The sequence below is a fragment of the Leopardus geoffroyi genome, chromosome C1, assembly GCF_018350155.1.
Source record: "Leopardus geoffroyi isolate Oge1 chromosome C1, O.geoffroyi_Oge1_pat1.0, whole genome shotgun sequence".
Taxonomy (NCBI): Eukaryota; Metazoa; Chordata; class Mammalia; order Carnivora; family Felidae; genus Leopardus; species Leopardus geoffroyi.
In genome coordinates, this window is record NC_059328.1 from 157256630 (window position 1) to 157282699 (window position 26070).

At 40.5% G+C, this 26070-nt stretch overlaps 1 protein-coding gene across 4 annotated transcripts in view; it reads right to left on the reverse strand.

The window, feature by feature from the left end:
• The window catches only part of STK39 (serine/threonine kinase 39), a 324651-nt gene that overhangs the window by 42080 nt on the left and 256501 nt on the right, over positions 1–26070 (reverse strand). For all 4 annotated transcript variants that reach the window (XM_045480088.1, XM_045480087.1, XM_045480086.1 and 1 more), the window contains one exon: positions 23330–23398. In XM_045480088.1, coding sequence (XP_045336044.1) covers positions 23330–23398 — 69 coding nt within the window. The remainder of the gene's footprint in view (positions 1–23329; positions 23399–26070) is intronic.

Here is a 26070-nt window from a genome sequence, read left to right on the forward strand (position 1 = left end):
TGAGACTTACCATGCTCTATATGTATCTATACATATCATGCTCTATGCTTAGAAGCCTCATAGTCACCCTCTGAGGTTGGAACTAGCATCCGCCCCGTTTTACAGAGGAAACTGAGGCACAGAGAGAGGAAGTACCTTGCTCAAAATGACACAGCTTGGAAGGGGCTGAGACAGGATCTGAACCAGGCAGGTTGGCTTACCAGAACTTGTATGCGTAACCACAGTGCATGCTGCCTCCCAGATATCTACCATGTTAAAACAGACTTACTGTTTTAAGGCAGGTACTTAAAAATAAAAATCAGGATCTAAGAGGCAAAATTGGTGCCCCTCACATATGGGGTCCTCTCCCCTACATCAAAGAGCTGTCACCAGTGTGGCTTCTATCTTGCCTAAAAGGTATTTTTGCTCCTGCAAGGCAGTCATGAGGCCTGTATGGCGATCTCCTTGGGGACCTGAACAGTGAGCCAAGAGAGGAAGTGCAACACTATCAAAAAGCCCTCCACATTCTCCAGCATGACCATTTTAGAAAAAGTAGGGCTGATATGACCCAAAATACAATACCATCATCTTTTTATCTTAGTGCCTTTCAGCTACGATTTTTTATTTTTTTTTAAATTTTTTTTTTTCAACGTTTATTTATTTTTGGGACAGAGAGAGACAGAGCATGAACGGGGGAGGGGCAGAGAGAGAGGGAGACACAGAATTGGAAACAGGCTCCAGGCTCTGAGCCATCAGCCCAGAGCCTGACGCGGGGCTCGAACTCACGGACCGCGAGATCGTGACCTGGCTGAAGTCGGCCGCTTAACCGACTGCGCCACCCAGGCGCCCCTCAGCTACGATTTTTTAGACACCTCAACTATTCAAAAACTTGATAGCTAGTCCCAGTTAAAGCTGTGGAAAGGTGAAGCTGCTCTGAGGATTACTTTGTTGTTGATGCTTCTACATCTTATTTCCTGCTTTAAGGGAAAAAACAAAAACAAAATACTTTCTTCCTCAGATGAAGGTTTCCCCTTGTTAACATAAGGAGAAAGAAACATACTGCTGGAGAAGACAGTGATGGAGCAGATTTAGTTTATATTCAATGATGACTTTAGAAACCCACATGTAAAATTCTTGACTGAATGAGTATGTTTAAAACCACCTAGGGGTGCCTGGGTGGCTCAGTAGGTTAAGCGTCCAACTTTGGCTCAGGTCATGATCTCGCAGTTTGTGAGTTCAAGCCCCACATTGGGCTCTGTGCTGACAGCTCAGAGCCTGGAGCCTGCTTCAGATTCTGTGTGCGTCTCTCTCTCTCTCTCTCTCTCTCTCTCTCTGCCCCTCCCTCACTTGTGCTCTGTCTCTCTCTGTCTCTCAATAATAAAGAAACGTTAAAAAAAATTTTAAACCACCTAAAAAAACTATGGTATTGGGTATACTCGGAAGACTGCCTCTAGCAGGACAAGGGGTGAGAAGATGGGCAGCTTAACTGCCTCCTTATGCTTTATGCTTTGTGTGAGGGTAAAGGGCAGCTACGGTGGTAAATAGGGAACAATCGATGACCTACGGCTTTAATCGAGAGCAGTGTTGAAGACACTCGCCACCCTCTGCCCAGAGTGCTCAGCCCCCACACACCAAGGGGAGCAGCACTCCCAGCTGTTACTTTTTTCCTCAGTAATGACATCTGTTAGCTGATACAGCTGACACTGGGCTAGGGAGGGTTGAAGAGTGTGAGCAATGTTCCATCACTTGTCAGTTACAAGGAATGGCCACCTTGATCATCCCCAAACAATAGAGCTAGTCATTCCTCAAAACAAGGAATAAAAAATTATGTGGTGAGGGGCGCCTGGGTGGTTAGGCGTCTGATTCTTGATTTCATCTGTCATCATCTCACGGTTCGTCAGATCAGCCGAGTGGGGCTCTGTGCTGACAGCATGGAGCCTGCTCGGGGTTCTCTCTCTTCCCCTCTCCTGCTTGTGCTCTTTCTCTGTCACTCAAAATAAATAAATAAACTTAAAAAAGAATCTGTGGTGAATGTGGGACCATACATGTGATTTTAAAAGTAATAGCATCAGAGAGTTGATCCTTATGGGCAACTCATCACATCGACTGTCCTATGTAGCTATTCTCAGGTGGGACTCCCTCTGCTACCCAATACACATTGCTACCCACTCTCCCCAAAGAACCAGCAGTAGTAGGGATTTAATTCCATTAAAAAAAATTTTTTTTTTTGTTTATTTATCCTTGAGAGAGAAAAGAGCATGCATAGGGGAGGAGCAGAGAGAGAGGGAGGGAGGGAGGGAGACAGAATTGGAAGCAGGCTCCAGGCTCTGAGCTGTCAGCACAGAACTTGACATGGGGCTCAAACCCATGAATTGCGAGAGCATGACCTGAGCTGAAGTAACTGAGCCACCCAGGTGCCCCCTATTTGATTTTTATGCAAGAACAAGAACAAACAAAATCAAGATGCTAAATATTCAACCAATACTGGAAGAGTGGTGATAAACTGGACGCCTAGGAGGTCCTGGTGAGGACGGCCAGACAGCAGTGGGTGATGGAAGTAATGAGACCAAGGTGACGATTTGGACTCTTAAGTGCAGAACAATTACTCAAGAAATTTAAAAAGGAGACCGTTTTTAAGCTGACAACCCTATTTATATATTCAGCAACAGGTATGTTATTCTAGGGGAGCAAAAATGAAACACTTAGTTGAAATGAGTATCATTTACATCATATATATTATAGTCAGGGTATTTTTTAAATTGCAGGAAATTCTGAACTAAAAAAAGGAAACACATCAATCATCCATCGGAAGTATACCTAAATACACAAGGTGTTAAGCAACAGGAAAATCATGATTAAATTTGTCCACCCAGATTGCATTTGTGAACTTATTTTTAAACATGGTGAAGGTAGATTAAAGTTTCCAGCTGCTGTTAAGAACAGAACTTGATGTGTGATATAATACCAGGGCTAACTGAGAGGAAGCAATAGGTTAAAAGCTTAGGAAGAAATCAGAAACACAGTTACACACCAAGTAAATGGTTGCTAGAAACTAAATTAAAAAAAATTCCTCATCCTATAGATGGTTCACCAAGGTAAAAATGTAGCCAAGAACACAAATAAAGGAACACAATTATATTTCTTCACAAAACCACCTTATCAAAGATGCAGCTGCCTGAGAGAACAAGAGAGGGACAGAAGAGTCTGCGGTGGCCTGACATTTGCTACGCAGGGTCTCACAGGACAAATGAGGAGCCCTGTTCACAACCAAGTGACATTTTGGCAAGTCTATGCGAGGATTTATTTCTAACTGGCTGCAGGTCAGTTAAATATATATTTTTTCCATTTCCAAAAAGTTAATCTGCCAGAGACCCACAGTCTGCTGTTCAAACATACATTCAATTCTTTCTTAAGCAAAATGTGAAATTTGGCACTGCTCTGGACAAGATACTGGCATTAGGCTCTTAATGAGAAATGGTGAGATGAAAATGATGAATTCATTCTTGCCTGGGTAATGTAGTAAGAAACGACTGCATTCCGGCTTCTGGTTTCTGAGATGTAATTCTGGAAGGCAGAAACCTCTGGAATGCCCATCCTGCTTAGTCTATAAATCTGAACCGAACAAATGCAGACCCCCAATTTTTACTGCCAACACATGCCAGTGATGTGATGAAGACCAACGAGACCCAACAGCACCAAGAACCTCACATATTTTTATAGGATGTAGAATGGTATGTGTTAAGTTAATTTGATCATTCATTCATTCGACAAATATTTATTGGATATCTACTAGGCACCCAGTATCATCCTATTCTTCCATTTGAGTGCTCTCGGATAGATCAGTCAACAAAGCAGACAAAAAAAAAAAAAAACAAAAACACCCTGCTGTGGAGCTTAGTCCAGCGATTAGTGAACTCACTCAACAAAGCCACTGAATGACCAGCATTTCCCAGAAATCACATTTTACCAGGCATGGCCACCCACAGTGCTCAGAGTCCAAAGTGGCAATGACCTATCAGAAACTTGGATTTCAAGGGGTTGCCATGGTGAAATGGAACAGACTAGCTTCAATTTTAAGGACAATTCAGATTACCTAGTTGGGTAAAGTAACAAACATTTACTATACAGAATGCTTAGTAGTTGTTATAAACACTTTTCAAACCTTGCTAGACTGCAAAATCCTATTAATTATAAAAAATGTTATAATGGCCAACTAAGTCACTACTAAGGGAACATGAGTGTTTCTTCCAACTTAACACACTTCCCCAAAGATGGGACTTCCCATGATAAACATCTAAATCAGAAACACTAAGCCGAGAGCAGAACATCACTTGAAGTTGTGTGCCTGGTCTGAGATTGTCCTTAGTGTTGGAATATTCAGCCCTGGGCAGTACCCTGGTGTGTGGAACAGGCTACGGGAACGGGTGGGGGGGGCGGGCAGGGAAGGAGTAATAATCTGCTTGAAAAGATGTAAGGAGACGTGTGTTATAGCTTTAAAGTGGGTTTGTCTGATGGGGGTGGAAGAGGTCTTGGAGTGAGGTCAAAACTATAATCCCCAAAAGCAATAACGGGATGTTAGGATGATATCGTAATGATCTTTGAGCGAGAATACTGTGTGTTGCTGCTGCTCCTGCTGCTTTATTAGTCATCTGAATACAGCGTGCTCTGTTAATGCTGCGGTCTTGCACGTTAGGTGGGGACCACACACTGACGGAGTTTGGCATTAATGGGCAAGATCAAGAAAGTATTAATAAGTGACCAGGGAATCTGCCTAGGAGATGGGAGTATCGGCAGGACTGACCGTCACTGTGGGTGTTCTTAACTGGGGTGCTCGTGTGGGCACCCAAGCCACAACTGACCAAGGGCCTGGCTCCCTAAGGATTCTGAGTTTCCTCTGCTATCCAGTGTCAACCCTCACGGGTGTGTGTAGCTCCTCCTCCCTCACGGGAAACAGGTTAGGACTTTATGTTCTACTGGCCTGGTATTAAACTTTTCCAAAACTGGACTATTAAGGGCACGCTGAATTCTTCTGGTCCAAGGCCTTGTCTAAGGACGCTGGTGATTTCCAATGAGTTGTAAGGGAAAGGGAGTCTTTAAAAAGCTGCAGACGCCTTATATCGCTAGCCTGATCAAAGAGGGAACAATCATACTTGTGTTCTGCTTAGAAAAATAATCTTTAACTTTATCTGGGTCTGCAGAGATGGCATGATATTTATGAAGGAAGACAACAGGATGGCATCAGTTAGCACTGATGCACTCTACAGGGGTTGGAAACTCACAAATCTTCAGGGGCCAGGGAGATAATATAAAGCAGTCACAGAGGAGGGGGCAGAAAATTTTCCATTTAGGATTTCATGCCCAATTGTTTTCAGATCTGGTTTTTCTAAGACAAGCCAAAACTGGATTCTTATGTCAGCTCTCTCATTTTTTAATGTTGGCAACTAATTCCAAAATTTAAAAACACTGCCCAAGCCAAACAAGACACATTTGTAGGCAAGATCCAAACCTTGGGCCAGAAGGATGCAACTTCGGCACTATAAGCAAAACACTGAAGGAACTGTCGGGAATTGGAGTCAGAGCAGAAAAAAAAGAGGATGTGGGATGAGTTATTGACTAAACTGTGGTTCAGAGGCTTTGCGGTAAAAACTTAAAGCTCAACAGATTTCAATTTTGGTATGCCAACAGAGGAAAAGAATTCCACAGGCACAGAGACATTCAATTAAGACTGTCTAGGTTCATTTCCTCAAGAAATGTGATTAAATTAAGGCTTGAAATCGAAAATGTAGACTGAAGTCATTTTAAAAACCAGTTTTTCACAGTTTGGGAATTTATTTTTTAACATAGTCAAACAAAAGGAGTCATGGCATAAAGTCAGGGGAAAGTCTATAATACATAATTAAGGTTGAATTTTGCATACCAAGTGTAGTTAAGAGAACAGAACAAAACAACACAATCAGCAATGAGGCACCAAGAGTGTATTAACTTTAAAAGACGGTTTGTCTAGGGGTGTCTTGGGTGACTCCTGTTGAGTGTCGGACTCTTGATTTCAACTCAGGTCATGATCTCATGGTCCGTGAGTTCAAGACCCCCACGGGGCTCTGTGCTGACAGCTCAGAGCCTGAAGTCTGCTTCAGATTCCGTGTCTCCCTCTCTCTCTGTCCCTCCCCCGCTCACACTGTGTCCCTCTCTCAAAGATAAACATTTTAAAAAAATTTTTAAGAAAGAGGGTTTGTCTATTACAAACAAACCTATGTAGCACACCAAATAAAGGTGCAGAAACAAAGTAGATTTTGTTCTTCTGTCAAGTATGGGATGCTCACCAACTAATTATGAGCACAAATGAAGGTGCATTTTGCTTTTTACTCCTCTTTAATATTCCTCTTTTGAAATTGGTCTGTAAACAGCACATCTAAATAGCATATTTGAAAGAATGTTACACTACCATGGCATAACCTGAAAACAGCAAATATTCTGAAGACCCTTCTATTCCTAGAATGTAGATGACTTGAAAAGATGATGTAAGACTATCTAACAGGATTATTATGGGGCCAGCAGTGATTACGGTGGCTGATGCCCCACAGCGGGTTCATGGAAATCTCAGCCCCCATCCCCACTAGGTCTGTTTAGGGATGTGAGTGACAAAGGCGGCTTCCACGAGAGAAACTTTCTTGCTCCTTAGAAAGGACCACAAAAAGCCAAATGTGGATTAGGAAACATGCAGCACTGTCTGCCACTGGAAGCCTCTTAGGACAATGAAGGGATGAGCTGTGGCGTAACGTCAAATCTGGGGCACCTGGGCTAAGAGAACCTGGGCTAAGATTCTGGCCTTGGCCGATACCGCGGGGATGCTGAACAACACTGAAACCCTCCCTTTCCTCTGGATTTCCAGTTCTATGCACTAAAGTTCTTGTTTAAGCCATTTTAACTATTTTCTCTTACTTGTAGCTTAAATGATTCCAATTGAAAAATATGTTCTTCCAGAGAATCATTCAAATTCTTCAAAACATTAAGAGTCAATTTTTACCCAGTGGGTGTGGTTCTCTGATAGGCACTGATTGTGTTCATACAAAAACATACTGGACTACAAAGAAAGATTTCTTCTCTCTCAGAAGTTTCTTAAAATACCACAATCTGCTAGGAATAGTATATTTAATTTGGTAATGAATGTTAATAGGCTACATACAAACGAAGCCATTTTTACAATTCTGTCCAAAGGACATTCCTTTGGAGTCTCCCCAAAGGAAAACTTCATTTGCCAATCTGGAATATGGTCTTAAACCAGGGAACAGCTTGAGTGAATGGCAAGAGAGAACATACCAATACCTAAGATGTTACTAAAAAGTTACAGAGCTTCCCATTTGCTATGAGCATAAGGAAACCACGGTCTCAAATATTATGTGAACTTAATTTGCTCTTGAAACACTATGTATCTGCAAGAATTGCTACACTGTCAATAACCACCTTCTCACCTACCAAGAAAAAGGTAGTACTTCAGACTGGGTATATAGTAAACAATATTCACAATAGTTACTAGTAAAGAAATACCAACATTACTGGTTTCAGTATTTATGTATGATGCTAAATTCCAAATAATTAAATATAATTTCATACAGTGTCTTTTACTGAGATGAACTTCACATAACAGTAACTCTTTAAAAATGAACAATTGGGTGGTTTAGTACATGCAAAACATTGTGCGACCACCGCCTCTGTCTAGTTCCAAGGCGTTCTCATCACTCCAGAAGAAAACCCCATACCCATTAAGCAGTCATTCTCCATTCCTGCGTCCCCCTGGCTCCCAGCAGCCACTGATCCATTTTCTGTCTCTATGGATTTATCTATTCTGGATATTTCATATTAATGGAAACATAATATGTGACCTTCTGTGTCTAGCGTCTTTCACTTAGCATAATGCTTTCAAGGTTCATTTCATAGAATTTTAATAAACTTAAAAATTATGCCAGAAAGAACGTTGATTTTAGAACTCCCTGGAGAGAGTCTCCAGTACCGCTATAGAGACTCTATAATGGGCCCACATAAAGAAAAGTATATTAGACAAAGTTAAGGCCTCCCGGTCATAAAACTCAACTATACAAACACAGAATAAGAGTATGTTGGGGAAGTAGCATCCAGATGGAAAAAAACGATTGCCAATGGGGATGCAGCAGGGAGCAATATGCTGCAAATATATCAGTAACAATTAAATCTCGATGAGGAGTAAGACTGCAGTGTTTTACCCACTTTTTGTTTTTGCAAATTTGAATTATTTCATAATAAAACATTTAACAACTTAACAAAGTAGTTTACTCTGCTATCAAGTGAAGTATAAGAAATGGTATTTATATTACCTGAAATTCTAGTATAGCATTTGATGCCATTAGTGGAAATGTGGTACTCCCATTATGTATAAGCTCTGAAACCCCCAAATCACATTAGGACTCTGGAGTCTGTACAGGATAATGATGGACACTGCCCTACAGAAGGATACAGAAAAACTACAAGAGTACGGCAAGAGACGAGATAGAGGAGGTTTAAATCAGTCTATTGCCACTGAAGAAAGTTCATTAGGAAGAAGAAATGAAGGTGGGCTTTGAAGCAGTATTTGAATTCTGCACTGAGCAGAAATTAAAACAGAATGGGTCTGGCTCCACATCAAGACCTCCCAGTCAGCAAGTCACCAGTAAGCAGGAGCCTCACACAAGAAGCAGCTCCTTGGCACTGGAGACAGAGGGCCAGGGGACATCCTCAAATGCTGCTGCTCCCTCCAAGCCCCTTGGTCAGGGACTTCGGTCTGTGCAGACACACAGGGCCCCGGGCACAGAGGCGCTCTGTGCTGGCCATAATCCTCTGTTGGGACCGTTTTGAATTTATTATTCTTCGAATAAGGGACCCCATATTTTCATTCTGTGCTTGGCCCTGCAAATCGCATTGCCAGTTCTGTATGTAGGTACAAAAGATGCAGTCAGTTATTTAAATAATTACAGGAGATATCAGTTAATGGAGCCTGTATAAAGTTGGAGGCTAAATAGAGTTCTGTACAGTAATTTCTATGCCATTCAATGTTTTTATTATCTCTACTCCCCTACTCCAGAAATTTTGGAAAGCTTTTATTTCCCTAGCAAGTACTGCATAGAGAAGGTAAAAAAGGAATGGCCAGTGCTATCAGACAGCTTTACTAGTTTATAAACACTCTAGAAATCACTCAGAAAATGCGAGAAAACATTGTCTCAGCTCCGTATCCAGATCACCAAGACAAAGGTTAGTTCAACAAGAACTTCTTTTACTATGCCTGTGTTCTGAACATCAGGCTAACCTGAATGCCTACTTTAATTTAGGTAATTAGAGTATTAGTCCCTGAAAGAAATTTCACTAAATTCTACTGCAATTAATGGACTTGAAATGGCAAGTCTGCTTTAACCCAAAGAACATGAATATTTTATATCTCCTGTACTCTACTATAATGAAAATAGTTCTACTGTATATATTAGTGCTACCTTAGCCCACACCATAATTTGTGTGAGATTAAGGCAATATTATGAAATGGAGAATATACTTCATTCTCCTTGGGAATATACATGAAGGCATATATCTGCAATTAATGTCCAAGTCTTTCCTTTTCCAGAAATCCTAATTTCCCTTTGATACAATAATTGGATTCAGAATTACTAGAAGGCATCTCTGAAGCTCTCCTGGTCCCTAAACATTAACTTACAAGTCACTTTCCAATGCCCTCAAAGTTAAATGAACACAGAATGTTGAAACATCATTTCAGCTTTTAATTCTCAAGTCCTCCAGAACTACTGCCCTGTCCTTCTGTGGTTCCTACACAGCTCAGCCAAGTGGGAATAAAGTCCAGGCAACAAAGGGATCTGAGCCCATGTAAACTGTGCATACAGACTCCCTGCAGGTGAATGAGGCTAGAAGAAAGCATTTATTTGCCCTCTTTGATTAAAAAAAAAAAAAAAAAAAAAAGGCAGGAAAGGTTCAAGTTCTATACTTTACCTACATAGTGACTCAATTGAAAATTGAACGGCTAGGGTTTGGTTTTAACAAGGCACTATGGTGAATGGCTATTTACAAGGTCCTGTACCATCTGGCCCTGGTGTTCTGGTTGAGGCCTTATTTCACATCACCCTCTCCTCATTCACCTGATCTGGCCACACTGGTCATGTTTTACCAAGATCATTATCTCTGCACAAGCCATACCTCTGCCCTGTGTGACCAGGCTGAATCTAAGAGTTCACTCACATGTTTCTTTCTCAGAGGGGCTGACTCTGCTCTTGCATCTAAATGAGGACCCTTATTTATTACTTTCTTTATAGCACAAAAGAGCACCTTTTTCCTTGAGAGCACGTCTCACAATTTCTAATGTTACCCACACCTGTGTCTTCCTCTCCTGTTACACTGGGAGCTTCATGGAGACAAGAACTCTGTTTTGTTCATTTGGTGTAGTTGGCACAGAGTAGATTACATGCTCTGTTTATTGAATAAATGAAGTAGGGCAGCTTCGGGACCTGCATGACAAAGTGTGGTAGAAGGCCCTTGTTCCCACTTCTGCATGGAGGCAAGTACCACTCTGGCCCGATAATAAGGAAGTGCCCAAGGACCTTCAAAAAACAGCACCACTGTTGTGGGCACTGGGTCCCTCATGCTGGCTGGTGATATTTCACCAGTGAGGATGCTTCAGTCTCTTGGGCAGGGAACAAGGGGAGCCAGTGAGCCCACCGCATGGCAACCAGCAAGACAAAGCGATGTGACCCCTGGGACACATTCCTTTGGGGACTCAGTAATATCCCAGGGGAATTTCTGTTCTCCTTGGCTAACAGCTATTTGGTCTGTAGACATTTGAAATACATGGATATTTCAGACTATGGCAAGAAGCCTGAGGTGTTATATTTAATAATTGCTAATTAACTACAGAAAGCACCGTTCAGTTATTTTAAGTAGAAAGTTCTATGTTTTTGATGTTAAAAAAAAAAACCCACCCTAGGAAAATATCAAAAATTTCTCATACTCATTCCTTACCTGGTAACAATTTTTATGAGCACTGAAGCTAACCCTTTTTTTTTTTTTTTTAAAGAAATCCTGAGAGCTCCAGCAGGAGCTGAGAAGCCCATCAGTCAGAACAATCTATAAGGTTTTGTTTTGTTTTTTAATTTTTTATTTTTGAGAAAGCATGAGCAGGGACGGGGCAGACAGAGGGGGGCAGAGGATCTGAAGGGGGTTCTGCGCTGACAACAGTGAGCTCAATGTGGGGCTCGAATTCACAAACTGCGAGATCACGGCCGAAGCCTGAAGTTGGATGCTCAACCAACTGAGCCACCCAGGTGTCCCCCAGAACTATCTATGTTTTTATGCTTCCCAAGAATAGTGTTGTCCCAATCATGTCCTCTAATTTGTATTCTACCTTTCTATTGGATGTTAAATTTCAAGTGCATGCCATTTTCAATTTACCACTCAGCTCCACTGACAACTACGACAAACATAAGCAAAACCTTAAGAAAAATATGTGAAGAATTGACAGTCAACTCAGAGGGAAGGGAAGCAAGGTTATAGCCTAAGCAATTTGGAAGCTGTTTCCTGTCTTCCTGGCATTGCATATCACAGGCAGATGAGAAAGAGCAGAGAGCTGGCAGAATTCTGACCCCAGAACCATTCATCCAGTGAAGAAAGAGGCATGAGCATATTGAGTTTCTAAAGACCCAGCTAACAATCACAAACTGGTAGAAGTCTCAAAATCTGCTACAAATTAGTCCTCCTGGGGGTCTATTACTGAAAAGATACTTTGAATGGGATGTTCTCATTTCAAGTAACAAACCTCTTAAGGCAGACCAACTTCCCTAAGGGTGAAGATTAAGGCATTTTGCTATTAAAAATAGGCACCCCCCCACCCCAAAAAGAAAAAAACAAACCTCCCTCCCAAGTCTAACAGGCAGCTCCTTCTTTGCAGTCCATCACAGTGTACCTGGCCAGAGGACTGTAGAGCCAGGCCTGTGAGTTTGCACCCACAGTTATTCAAATGTTTTCCGAACTACAAATTCCTACTGGGTGGTCTTTATGTCTCACCCAACATGAAATCCTCCAGGAAAACCAACATTTATAGAATGCTTGCCATGGCTTACACAGTAGAGTGGCTACTTCTGATAAACATTGGCTCAGGAACACAACTGGACACAAATGTTGATGATACAATGGGAAAAGTGTAAATGTGATGAAAAAGGACCTAACGCTCAATCTATTACAATGCGGTCAGTCAAGGTCTCTCCTAGCCTTAAAATGAATCTGGGCTGAAAACGTTCTTATACACCTTTTGGATACTCAACCAAGCAGTGCAAGAATAAAAACTAGGTTTTCTTGGGTTTGGCAAGAAGAACTTCTTTGTTTTTAAAAAATGGTAAGCAAATGCAAGCTACAGGATCAGATAAATGTAAGATTATAATTAGACATGAAGCTAAAAAATAGTGATGACAAGCCCACATTGCATCAAAAATGTTGAACTAATTTTCTTTCTTGGCTTCAAAATTTTTTGATTGGGTAAACAGGGAGTTCTATTTTCTGTTATACAAGAAATTAGGAGGCAGTATATTCTCCTTTATCTCAATTAGTAGAGAAAAAAAAATAGAGAATTGGTTTGGGATTAGGAGATCTGCCTCGAATCTATTAACAAGCACAACTGGGCATGTACTTGTATCTACAATACTGTATTATTGATGGAATAGTTAGGATTCATGTAGGCCCAGAGATTTCTGAAGTGGGTAAATACATACACACACACACTAACTATAGCCAAAAACAAATCAATCTACTAATAGAATAGACTGTGCAGGAAAAGAGCCGTTTAACTTAAATCCTACACAGCTGGTAGTGTTAAAAAAAAATGGATAATATTAGAAAGACCAGGTTTCCTGTACCAGAATAAACCTACTTTGCTTTCACCAGAAAGATATTCTCACTACAAGTAGGGACTGGTAATTTGGAGTTTATTGTAATTTCATAGGCAGAAAGTTCGGCTAGATTGAATACAATCGTCAGGCATATCTGATTCTAGAGTTAAAATATGGATTAACATAAATTAAAACAGGACAATCTGAAGTAATTGAAAAAAGCAAGACTCTGCTAACTAAGTTAGCTCTTTCAATATTTAATCATCAACACTGATTCTAGTCCTTTCCAAAGAACTCGATTTCTGAGTATTTGAGAATTCAGCTAGAAATGGTAGTCATTCATCTGGAGTATCTAGGCCTAATCCATTTGCAAGCTCTTGTTTCACTTAAGTGAAATTAAGTACAGATCCTAACTGGAGTCTATCTATATCAGTGGTTTTAAAAAGGATCCACACCTCCTAACTAAATAAAAAGTGACAAAGTTAATTAGAAAATTAGCGCTTACAGTATGGTTTACTGCTGCACTAATTCATAATCATGTAATAAAGAAAACGAGAACACCTTTGGGGGAAATCACAGATGTTATTTTATGCTTTTCTACAAGTTCCTGGAAATAACATTTGCCCATATTTTGAAAGGTAATTTTAAACTGTCCCCTCCCTAACTCAGAATGTCTTTATAAACAGTAAGTCTGCCAACCCTTACCTGGATATTCAATCATTTTCCATTAGAATTTTCAGATAAGCAGAGGGGGCGACTGGGGCTGACAGTGAACTTCATCACAGGTGTGGGAAGCTTATTTTAGCTTTTGACTTGGTTTCCTAAGAAAACATTTCTTCTAATTCCCTTAAGGTTTGGGGGAGGGGATGGTCATCAGACTATAAAAAGTATACTCCGTTAAAATAAGAATTATGTTTTAATTCAGTCTGTCTTTCTGTTGCAATCAAATAAACTTAAAAATATATTAACTTAGGTTTGTGACTAAATTAACGTTGAGTGTGTGTTTCTATGTGCTCTGCACATTCTATGTGCTGGTCCCAGCACTGCACAGAACAAACAGCTCTTTCAATATTTAATCATCAACACTGATTCTAGTCCTTTCCAAAGAGCTTGATTTCTGAGTATTTGAGAATTCAGCTAGAAATGGTAGTCATTCATCTGAAAGCATGGTACTTTTATATTAGACAGTTCCAGATTAACACTTGTTAAATACTTTAAAATAATTTTTGTATACTAATTTTTCATGTTAAAATAAATTTTCCTATATTGGGAATGATACCTCAATAAAGATTTTTTAATTTTTAAAATTTCTTTTGAAGTTTATTAATTTTTGAGAGAGAGAGACAGAGAAAGACAGAGTGTGAGCAAGGGAGGGGTGGAGAGGGAGACACAGAATCCAAAGCAGGCTCTAGGCTCTGAGCTGTCAGCACAGAGCCTGATGTGGGGCTCGAATTCACAAACTGTGAGATCATTACCTGGGCCTAAGTCAGATGCTTAATGACTGAGCCACCAGGCACTTCTAAAGATATTTTAAAATAGAAAAAAAAAAAAAAACCCACCAGATACTTGGGAAGCCAGGAGCAATGAGCTACAATCAAATTTGTAGGGGCACATTTTAAATGGTAACCCTATGTACCATATTAAACCGTTCAACATTTATTTCTGATAAATATATGTAAGGAAGAACAATCAGTATAGTTCTCCCAAGCCACTTAGAGTTCTTAATTCCTTACACTATTACAACTTAACATACAGACAACTTTTAATCAGGAATCACTCAACTGTATTTATTGACATCATTCAACTAACCCCAACCCTGTCTAAAACCCAGAAAGGACTTCAGGACTTTTCTTCCTTTTTTATAATCTGTCACCACTTTAAAATCATAGTCCAGTTGTATAATAGAGACAATATTTTTTAGCGGAAGTTTTCTTTTACTGAATTTCAACATCAGTAAACACCACAGCATAATCACCGAACTGAATATAAGAGAATATGTTCACTCCTTCCCAAGAGTTTCATTGTAAAAGCATAGTGCTCCTCAATAAATCCCAGATCACTCACAACAGACTAAAATATCCCTGGCTATAGCTGAGGGAAGAAGGCACTTCACACACCCAACCATATGCTCACGAATGAGCAAAGTTCTGTTGCTTACATACTTTGGAGACTCAAGACACTTTGCCATTATCTAGAAATAAAAGCTGAAGGGCCACTGGGGACCTCCTGCATCCTGGACAGCAGCAGTTCTCATAAAAACTGTACTGACTCATTATGGTAAAAAATTTATACCAATGAAGCTTCTCCACACATCTCTACCATTTATACACACTCCAATTTTAAAACGTCAACTGGTACAGTTTTTAAAAAAAATTTTTTTTAATGTTTATTTATTTTTGAGAGAGGCAGAGACAGAGTGCAAGTGGGGTAGGGGTAGAGAGAGAGGGAGACACAGGATCCAAAACAGGCTCCAGGCTCTGAGCTGTCAGCACAGAGCCCGATGCAGGGCTCGAACTCATGAACCGCGAGATCATGACCTGAGCCGAAGTCAGATGTTTAACTGACTGAGCCACCCAGGCGCCCCAAACTGGTACAGTTTTAAAACAGACTCTTAAAAAGTAGAATCAAATAAGGCAAAAAAAAAAAAAAAAAAAGCAACAAAGATTAGTGAGATTGGAAAAGATACAGATGACACAATAAGCTAAAAACACTTTCCAAAGGTTACTGGAAGCAGAAAAGAAGGCAGCAGCCATGAGATCCTACTGTGTATTAGAATCACCTGGGATGCTTGTTAAAAAATGCAAATCTGGGGGCACCTGGGTGGCTCAGTCGGTTAAATGTCTGGACTCTTGAGTTCAGCTTGGGGCATGATCTCACGATTGTGAGATCAAGCCCCACATCCAGCTCCATGCTGAGTGTGGAGCCTGCTTAAGATTCTCTCTCCCTCTCCCTTTGCCCCTCCCCCACATGCTCTCTCTCAAACAAACGAACAAACAAACACAAATAAAAGCAAATTTCTACACTCATAAGCCCAAGACTCCAGGCTCTAGGCTGGAATCCAGAAATGTGCATTTTTCATAAGCACCCAAGAAAAGAGTGATATGGGCATTTCAGGGTCCATGCTGAGACAAACACGGGAGCTTCAGCAAGTGCAAGAAGAAAGAATGCCTTCTGGAACAACCATATTTCCTTCCCGAGAGGCAAGACGCTAAAGTCGTGTGAGAAGTCTATTCTTATGGAAGAGAAAAAGATGAAGGGGGCAGAAAGATAGGAAAACATCAGTTATGGTGAATTACTCTTCAGTTTTGAGAAGGTACAACAATATATATAAATTATCAATCCATGGACTATTGCAGCATTAAGTCTGCCAAATGAGATTAAATGTATTCCTTTATCCGCAGGCATATTTATTAAGTGTGTGGCAAGGATGGTAGAGATTCAATAAAGCAGAAGACAGGCCTTGCCCTAAAGGCGCTCTTAGCCTCCAGACAAAGAGAAGGCAGGCACCAGAAAGCAGAGCAGGATGAAAGCCACGTGTCTCTAAAGGTAAAATACAGTTCTCTGGAATTCACACGAGGAAAAGCTGTCCTGGATCTGTTATGGAGGGGGCAAGCATCAGAGAAGCCTGCATGGAGATGGCATTTATGGTGCTTCTTGAAGGGCAGACAGGTTTTGAACAGGATTCTAGTGTGCAGGAAAAGAGCACTCCGGGGTCATGAACACATGTCCGAAAGTCCACTGAGAGCGCTTTGAGAATACACATAGCTAATATCAGCTTCCAGTGCAGTAAGAACCAGTCGGCTAGGCTGAAGCTCCACCAAAGGAAAATTGCATAAATGAATGCAGAAACACAGCTCGCTTCTCAGGAAACAGAAATTCTAACATCTGGTTCTAAACTCCACTTACGGGAAAAAATATATACACACATGTTGTTAAAAGCCAGGAAATGGTGGTATAAAGACCCAGCAAGAAAGTCAGCAGGCACTTGGGAAGGCAGCTGCTGAGCAGCCACCTCCCCCCAGGTTCACCCACTGTGGAATCCGGCCCCTGGATAGGACCCCTGGAGGAGCCCCTGAGCAGGACAGACAAGTGGCTAGGTTAGCACCCATCACTGTTCCCTCTACTGCCGAGGTTCTAACACCCATTCAAAAGAGACTCAAAAATATCATGGATCACAAGGCCTGAACAAAATTCAGAACTTTTGCTGTGTCTTGAACGTGAGTTGGGTGTTACATTTTCCCCTCCCCTGTGCTGCTATTGCAGAGAAAACTTCCGATTGGCTGGTTTTCAAGGAGGAGGCAAAGGAAACAAGTTTCTCTGCTGCTTCACTGTATCAGGGATCCTTGGGATCCTTCTTAGAAACAACTGAAATGGGGACTCAGAACTGGTCTCTCTTGAGCTGTCAGCCATCCCAGCCAGGCAAGATAAGCAAATTCATACATGCATATCACCAACTTTTGCATCTTACAAAGTTAACCTTTTTTTTTTTTTTTTTTTTCAAACCAACACTCCCTCAGGAGGCCTTGTCAATCTATCACTTTCCACTAACACAGGGCCTAAAAACATCTCCTGTTTCTTGCCCAAGGTAGCGCTGCATTTAAGCACAACTGAAGTGGGTTTATGACTGCAGTCTACAAACAATGCATTGAATCTCTGCACTGCTCTGCTTCTGCACAAAAACAATCACTCCATGTCACTACACGGTTCCTTCTTCAATCCAAACTGTGGTTTGTAAAGGTTCCCACACTAAAGGCAGACTACCCTGAAGCCAGGTGCTGAAGACTTGTAACGTATGTTTGCTACATTATAATAAAAGTCTATAATAAAAGTCATAACATTCATTGCTCCATAACATATACTATTGCTTCTTTCAGGTTTTGTTTTTTTTTTTTTAATGTTGCCCTAAGCATGTCTAATTCAGGAGAAAATTCTGACGGGGGGAAAAAAGATTTTAACCTATTTAAATGGTAGCTGCTTTATATTATGGAAGATGGAAAATTACACATTAAGAAATCATTCAAACCTCTAGATGCCAATGCTCTAAGCTTAACTGGACTACTTTTTCTTTGTATAGTTGTCAAGTTGAACACATTTCATATTTATATAATACTACTTGAATTCTGCACTCTCAAAAGTAAGATTCTTAAAAACCCGGGATCCTGGGATCAAAATACCCTTTGTTTCCAAAGTAAATGAGGTACCCGTGTATTTAAAAATGGTATTTGTTTAACTCTAACAAGGATTCAGAGTGCCAACTATATGAAGTACAAAGTTTGGGACGGTGGGAGCAGAACAGTTAAAAAAACAGATAAAAATCCTAGCCTTTAAGGAACTTATGTTCCAGGGAAAACCTATGTGGTTAACTAAATAAATGAAGCAGATAGCCTGTTAGACAGGGAGAGACTTAGTAAAATGATTAAATAAGGAGGCGGGGGCACCTGGGTGGCTGTCGGTCGAGTGTACAACTCTTGATTTTGGCTCAGGTCACGATCTCACAGTTTGTGAGTTTGAGCCCTGCAATGGGCTCTGTGCTGATGGCACAGAGCCTGCTTGGGATTCTCTCACTCTGTCTTTCTGCCCCTCCCCTGCTCATGCTCTGTCTCCTTCTCAAAAATAAATAAATAAACTTAAAAAGTTTTTTTTTTTTTTTTAATAAATGAGGAAGGGGTGTGGGGGTTGGGCTGCAATTTTAAGTAGGCTGGTCAAGGAAGGCCCCTTTAAGAGGCAGTATTTAGGGGCGTCTGGGTGGCTCAGTCAGTCAGTTGAGCGTCCGACTTTGGCTCAGGTCATGATCTCACGGCTCGTGAGTTTGAGCCCTGTATTGGGCTCTGTGCTGACAGCTCAGAGCCTGGAGTCTGCTTCATATTCTGGGTCTCCCTCTCTCTCTCTGCCCCTGCCCCACTCATGCTGTCTCTGTCTCTCAAAAATAAACAAACATTAAAAAAAATTCTATTTTAAAAAGAGGCAGTATTTAGACTCTAGGAGGTAGACAGGTGTCCTAGGGAAGGAATATCCCGGAAGAAAGAATGGCAAGTAAAAAAGCTGATGTGGCTGAGGTGGAACGAGCAACAGAGAGAAGAAGAGAGGGATGTCCGAGAAGTGACAGCGATGGATCATGTAGGGGACTGTAAGCCACTGAGATGTGGGATGGAAAGCCACTAGAGGTTTTTATTTTTAATTGAGGTAAGTGTACAATCAGTGGTTTTTAGTACAGTCACAAGGTTGTGCAACATTACCACCTCTAATTCCAGAAGAACTTTTCATCACCCCAAAAAGAAACCCCATGCCCATGAGCAGTCACTCCCGTTCCCCCGCCCCCTTGCCACCAGTGTCACCCTCAGGCCCTGGCAACCACTCATCTACTTTCTGACTCTATGGATTTGCATATTCTGGTCATTTCATATAAATGGAATCACACTACATGTGGCCTTACTTTTACATCTGGCTTACTTTTTACATGGATGTCTCTGGATGCTGTGAAGGGAACAGGCTGCAAGGCAGCAAAGACAGAAGCTGGAGGACCAGCAAAGGGAAGAATGCAGTAATTCAACTGAGAGATGAAAGAGGCTTGAAATTGGATGGGAAGCAAGATGGGAATAATGGCCATTACATTCTGGTGAACTGGATGTCAGATATGAGAGAAAGGGAAGTCAAGGACAATGCAGGCTCTCAGCTGGAGCACCGGAAAAGAGATGACATCAACCCAGGGAGCAGGCTGGGGGAGGGGCAGATCGAGAGGACACAGCGGGGGCTGGATTCTGGAGATGTTAATTACACCTGGGATGCTACTAGCCTTTATGAGAAGATACCACAAAAGGAACTGGACAGGAGTCTGGAATTCAAAGGAGAGGTCTGGGCTGGAGAAACACATTTGGGAATTAGAGAATGAAAACATTAATACCACAAAACTAGGGGAGATCACCAAGGGAGTGATTATTATAGAAAAGAGGGGACGTCCAACAAAAGGGTCCTTGAGCATGTCAATATTTACAGGTCAGAGAGATGAGGAGCAACCAACGAAAAAGACTGAGAAGGAAACACCAATAAGGTGGAAGAACCAAGAATGAAATCTTAAAAACCAATGAAAAAAGTTATCACGGCAAAAGGCACTGTCTGCTCTGTCCAGGGCTGCTCATGTGCCACATAGTGGGAGGCGGCGGGGGCGGGGGGGTGGTTGTGGGGGGACTGAGAACAAACCACTGGGCTGAGGAACCAGGAACATGGCAAGCTGTCATTCACAGAGCACAGATCCTCCCTCTATCGCTCTGGGTCACTCTGCTCCAGCCACACCCACCTGTGCTTTGACACTTCATGTGCCAGGTGAGCGCCCTCCCCGGGTGCAGCTTTGCCAAGGCACAGCCTGAGTGGAGAGGGAAGGTCAAAGTCCTGACCACAGTGGGCTCAGGAGACAGTGGGAGGAAAAGGATTACAGTCAAGGGCAATTCTTTTGAGGAGTTTAGCTGTAAGGGGAATGGGTGGAGGGAAATAGCTATAATGGGGGCTGGGGCAAAGACAGGGCTTTCTGTAAGATGCGAGAAATACAAATGTAAAGAGGGAGGTAGATGATAAAGGAGAGAGCAGAGAATTGCTGGGACTGGTTTCAGGAAGACAGTTAAGCACACTTTATGTGTTTATCAAATAGTCTGCAGTTAAAATACAAAGCATCTACTGGTGTATGAAAAGCAAGTAAAGATATGCTTTTCATTTTTCCAAGAGAAACAAAAAAAAAACATCATTTAAAATGATCTGCATCTATTTTTCAAGGCTGAAGACATTGGATTGATTGTACACAGAAGGTCAGGGTCAGGGTTAGGCTCTGGGCTTAGAGTCCTAAGATGCAAGGTCAAAGACCATGACAAGTTACAACATCCCAGAATCTTTTGACCTCCCCTTTTCATCCATTAAATACTGATTAAAAACAACCTGTCCTTTCTACTTTATGTAACTGATGAACTAATCAAATGAAATACACAAACACTGTAAGGCATTATCCAAAAATGTAATGCTAATTTTTAGTGCTATTAGATAAGGAGGAATTGCATATGCTTGGCCTTATTCCAACACCTTATACTTTAGCTCCAATTAGGGGGGAAAAGGCCAAAATAAAAATATTTGGCAGAATAAGTAAAGTATGAAAAAATAAAGGCTGATATTGTATTTAAAACACACTCAATAAATTGTACAGGAATTACGCCTTAATTTCCTCTTTTACAGAACTTAACAACCCCAAATCCTTTAGTTTAGATTCAACTGAGACTGAGGCAAAAAAAAAAGAAGTATACTAAATTTGACTGAAGGCTTGAAGCAAGCCCATGCTTACAAAAAAGATGTAACCTAGTATCTTTCCATGAATCTCTCTTATTCTCCATGTTCCTTACCACCTGCCAGAATTAACTCAAGTCAAAAGGCTTTCATCCTTAACTTCTTGCCCAATAACAGACATTAGTAGGTATTTAAAATAAGTTTAAGATTATTATATTTATTAATTAATTTTTATTTCAGGCTGTATAGTGTATGGATCATAGTTCTTGCTAATCTTGGTCAAGCCATGAACTTTTCTCCTTATTTTGTCAGGTCAACCAGGAAAGAAAGGCGTGTGCTCACTTTTTCTAATGAGAATAAAGAGCATCTATCTTTGCCAAGGAACTGTTAACATAAACAATTCTGAGATGGAATTTACGGTAGACACCAAAGCTGAACTCACCTCATTGTTCAAGCTCTCCTTCACATTTGATCAGAACATTTTGCTAAGAACTCAGCTGGCCATGATATCTCCCAAGATTTTAAAGGAAAGTGTGAGAGACAGAAAATATCAAGAGATACATACATACCTATGTATATGTATGTATGCCACTTTGCTTTAAACTATGTCTCTCTCTCTTTATATATGCATCACTTGGCAGAGGAATCAGAGCTTCCTTGGGAAATCACATACAATTGAAAGGAAAAAGAGCTTAATTATATCTAATTATAAAGTATCTTCACCTTTATGACATATTGTTTGTATGTCAATAACATATTAGAGGGGCGCCTCCGTGGCTCAGTCAGGTAAGAGTCAACTCTTAATTTTGGCTCAGGTCATAATTTCGCAGTTCGGTTTCAGGGATCGAGCCCCATGTTGGGCTCCGCCTGAGAGCCCGGAACCTGCTTGGGATTCTCTCTCCCCCTATGTCTCTGCCTCTCCCCCACTTGCACTCTCTTTTCTCTCTCAAAATAAATAAACATTAAAAAAATTAACATATCAGATACTGATTCTTTACTGAGAATCCTAATCTGCCACTAAAACCTCAGTTACTCTCAAAAATAATTCATTTATATAATGACCTACATTATAGTTTACAGGAACAGATTACTCTGATGGGGAAGCATATCCACGTAAAGCTCCCTCAGTTACAAACTCCAACAGCACTGGGGAAAGGGTTTATTTTGAGCAAGTGATTTTTTTTTAAGTTAAAACACATCAATTATGGGGCCCAAAGTCATTTTAAGCATCATTTTTAATTCAGTTATTTTTGAAGAAAGTTTGATCATAATACACATTACCCTAATATGATGTTATAATAATTATTAACAATATAATTAATTAATGTCATTGTTACCATTGGTACAATGTTAACTAATCTTGATTACTTAGGGTCATCAATATGAATACCCAGCAATGGACTACATTATGAAATCTGCACAAATTGGATTATCTAAGGAGCGTGGAGCTTCTCACCCTCACCCTACAGGCTACACTTTTTCTTAGATGATAGTGTCTGTCTCTTACAGCTTTCCTGCCCCCTCCCTCCACGCCATGCAGGGAGGCCTCCAGTCATCTCCTGCTCCCGAAAGCAAGCCTCTATATAGTGGGCACCCCATCTCCATGCAGCTATCTGTTTATTCTCAAAGCAGTAGAAACAGTCATGTGCCCAAAGAGAAGCGCCTCGGTCCCAATCCAGCTGCATGGCTCCAGAAAACACATGGAGTCCCTTCAGGAATTTGTGTCCTTGTCCACACAATGAAAGAACTGTCCTGAATGATCTCTTAAGTCACATCCAACCTTAAGACCTTGTGATTCATCTTGCTAATGTCTCGGAAAACTAGCATCTAAGTTCATTAGAACTGTGCCCAAAGAAAGAACAGAGAAAACTCTGACAGAGGACCTCAGAGGTTCCTGTGCTTTGGTATGTGGAATTTATACCATCTTATTTTTCTATATCATAGACTTTTGGGTCTTCTAGGCTCTTCTTTACATTTCCAGTAAGTGAAGCTCTTAATAAATGGGACAGAATTACAGTAAGAGCTTTTTAAAAAAGAAAATGAAATAGGAGTCTTACACAGTTCTTCCACATAAAAGATAAGAATTCAAGACGCAATTTTCAAACATCCAGAGTAAATTATTCCTTTATGAAAACTTTTGTTTCTGAATGCATTTACATTTGATAGACCAACAAAAAGACACTGTATACGGGAAAATGATTTACCTATAACTACATCATGACCATCAACCAAGCCAGCAGAGAAGAGCTCCTGAGATACGCCATCTGCTGTATCTGTCCAAATGTGAAATGAATACGTATTAGTGACCGTAAAATAAAAAGCAACAACCCATTACAATGTAAAAGATATATTTTTCATTTACGAAAATCACCTATGTGTGTTTTAATTCAACAATTTGGATTCTATCAGAAGGAAAGATCAGAAGTGATGTGAAATATATTTTGCCATATGTAATTTGCATCTTTGCATTCATTCAACAGAGGTTATGCACAAAATTATTATTTCATTTTTAGTGAACCAAAAAACATTTTCCCTTTGGCTACTATCTGAATTAATCCTCAAATGTACCTCTGTAAGTTAGCTCATAACTGGCCCCAATGACACTGCTTTTCTTTCTTGCCAAGGTTAATTCCAGCCATCATCAATCCTTTTCTATCATTAGTAGCCACTGAGTCAGAATTTATGGCAAAGGTTGAACAGGTAGCACTTGACACAACCTTATATTTGATACAAACAGCCTTTGAGCTTGTTGGACTATTAAGATGAGCTATTTAAATTTATGCTATTAAGAAACTCCTTTCACATGACATTGATCATTTGATAGCAACAGATTCATTCTCTTAGAAAATGTGGTTGAATAAAAGAATGTAGTTTCTCAGTGATAAGTGACAGGAGTTAGGGATCTCATAAAGATGGGACAGGCTGTATCAAATGAATATAACCAAAATTACTTGAAAGGCTACGAATGAACATGGTAATAGTGAGAAGTCTGTTTGAAGACTTTGTAAAGAGAAATTGATAAATGGCAGTGTGCTCAAAAGAACCACTATGGGGGCGCCTGGGTGGCACAGTCGGTTAAGCGTCTGACTTCAGCCAGGTCACGATCTCACGGTCCGTGAGTTCGAGCCCCGCGTCAGGCTCTGGGCTGATGGCTCATGATGGCTCAGAGCTTGGAGCCTGTTCCCGATTCTGTGTCTCCCTCTCTCTCTCTCTCTGACCCTCCCCCGTTCATGCTCTGTCTCTCTCTGTCCCAAAAATAGATAAACGTTGAAAAAAAAAATTAAAAAAAAATAAATAAATAAATAAAATAAATAAATAAAAGAAAAAAAAAAAAGAACCACTATGAACCTCCATGTCTTCCCAAAGGACATGACACGGTCCCCATGGCCTTCTGACATTATCACAAACATCCAGAACTGTAGATGGGTAAGAAGAAACTGGCTCAGCAGCTGGTAATAACCTAGATGAAGGTTTAACTTAAGTGTCTTGCAAAGTCAGGCAGCACCTCAAAGTATTGCTGGTGAATCAAACAAGCGTCTAAACTGAATTGCAGTTTGTCATACCTGAGGCTGCCCTCAGTGTGTGTGTGTGTGTGTGTGTTTCTATGCTCACACTAGCGTGTCGCTAAAGGTAAAATTATCTTTCACATTTGTGGGCTTTAATATGCTTAGCCCAGTGTGTGACACATAGTAATTACTCAATAAATGGTTAACTGTGATGATGATGTGCAGCCAAAGCTCATCTGAAATGTACCCCACGCTCTACTGCACTTTCTTTCTCCCTTTCATACATGGCCCAATTTCCCAGATCTCCAATAAAAAACCTGAGGGCCAATGGATACTCTTTGTACATCCAGAGAAAATGTCGCATTCCATCATTTTACTCATTCCATTCTACAATGAATGACATGGAATATAACATGAGGGAAATGTTAAAGAAAAAGAAAGGAATTTTAACTAAACTGTGAGATTCCACGTCACGGGGGCTAATGTTGGGGCTTGTCCTTATTATTAGAAGTACAAAAACACCTTATAAAATTCTCTCAGGGATAAAATGATCCCATGGCATGGAATCTAGGGTGGAATAATGAGAGGCTCTACTCTGCATGTGATTTAGCTTTGTGAAGTCGACACTCAGCCACATAATCTCATCCTCCTGATGCCACTGGAAACTTGACTACAAAAAGTATATTGAATTGAAGTGCCTACCTAGGCAGTGATTACATTTCTACTGACTGATCATCAGTTAAAGCATCTGGATGTGTTACTACCACCTCTAAAGTATCAATAAGATCTAAGAATTTACAATCACAGAATGTAGTTGAAAATGGAATAATCAAGCAAATCCACATTGTGGGCTAGCACTAAAACAGTACCAAAGCAAATGACATTCTCAAATGATTCAAGTTTCCAGCATCTCCTATTTTCAGGACTCCCGAATATTAGATGAATCACATTAAAATAGCACAAGGGTCATGTTGGCCATTTTGATCCAAAATAGAAATATTCCATGCTTGTGTGCCATTAAGCAGTTATCTTGTAGGCATGTAAGTAATATATCAGTAAAGTTAGTAACAGGAACTTGAAGGTAATTGGTGATTTATTCTTCTTTAAGCTGCTTAAACATTCCTAATGTGCAAACAGGTTAAATAATCATAAATAATTACATATGCTCTAGTTTCCAGAGTATACAGTAAAATAATAAATGCAGAGGGCTTACTCTCAAATGAAGACAGAATATTGGATATGTTTATGTTATACATTCTATGCTATATTACACATTTATGTATACATAGAGTACAGATGTATGTATATGTACGTATGCACGCACACATGCATGCACAGATGTAGTGTAGACACCATCTGAATGAAAAGACAGCATCAGTATTCACAGAGGTATGGTGATATATCCATGGTGTTTCCATTACTAATGGCCTGTGCTCACT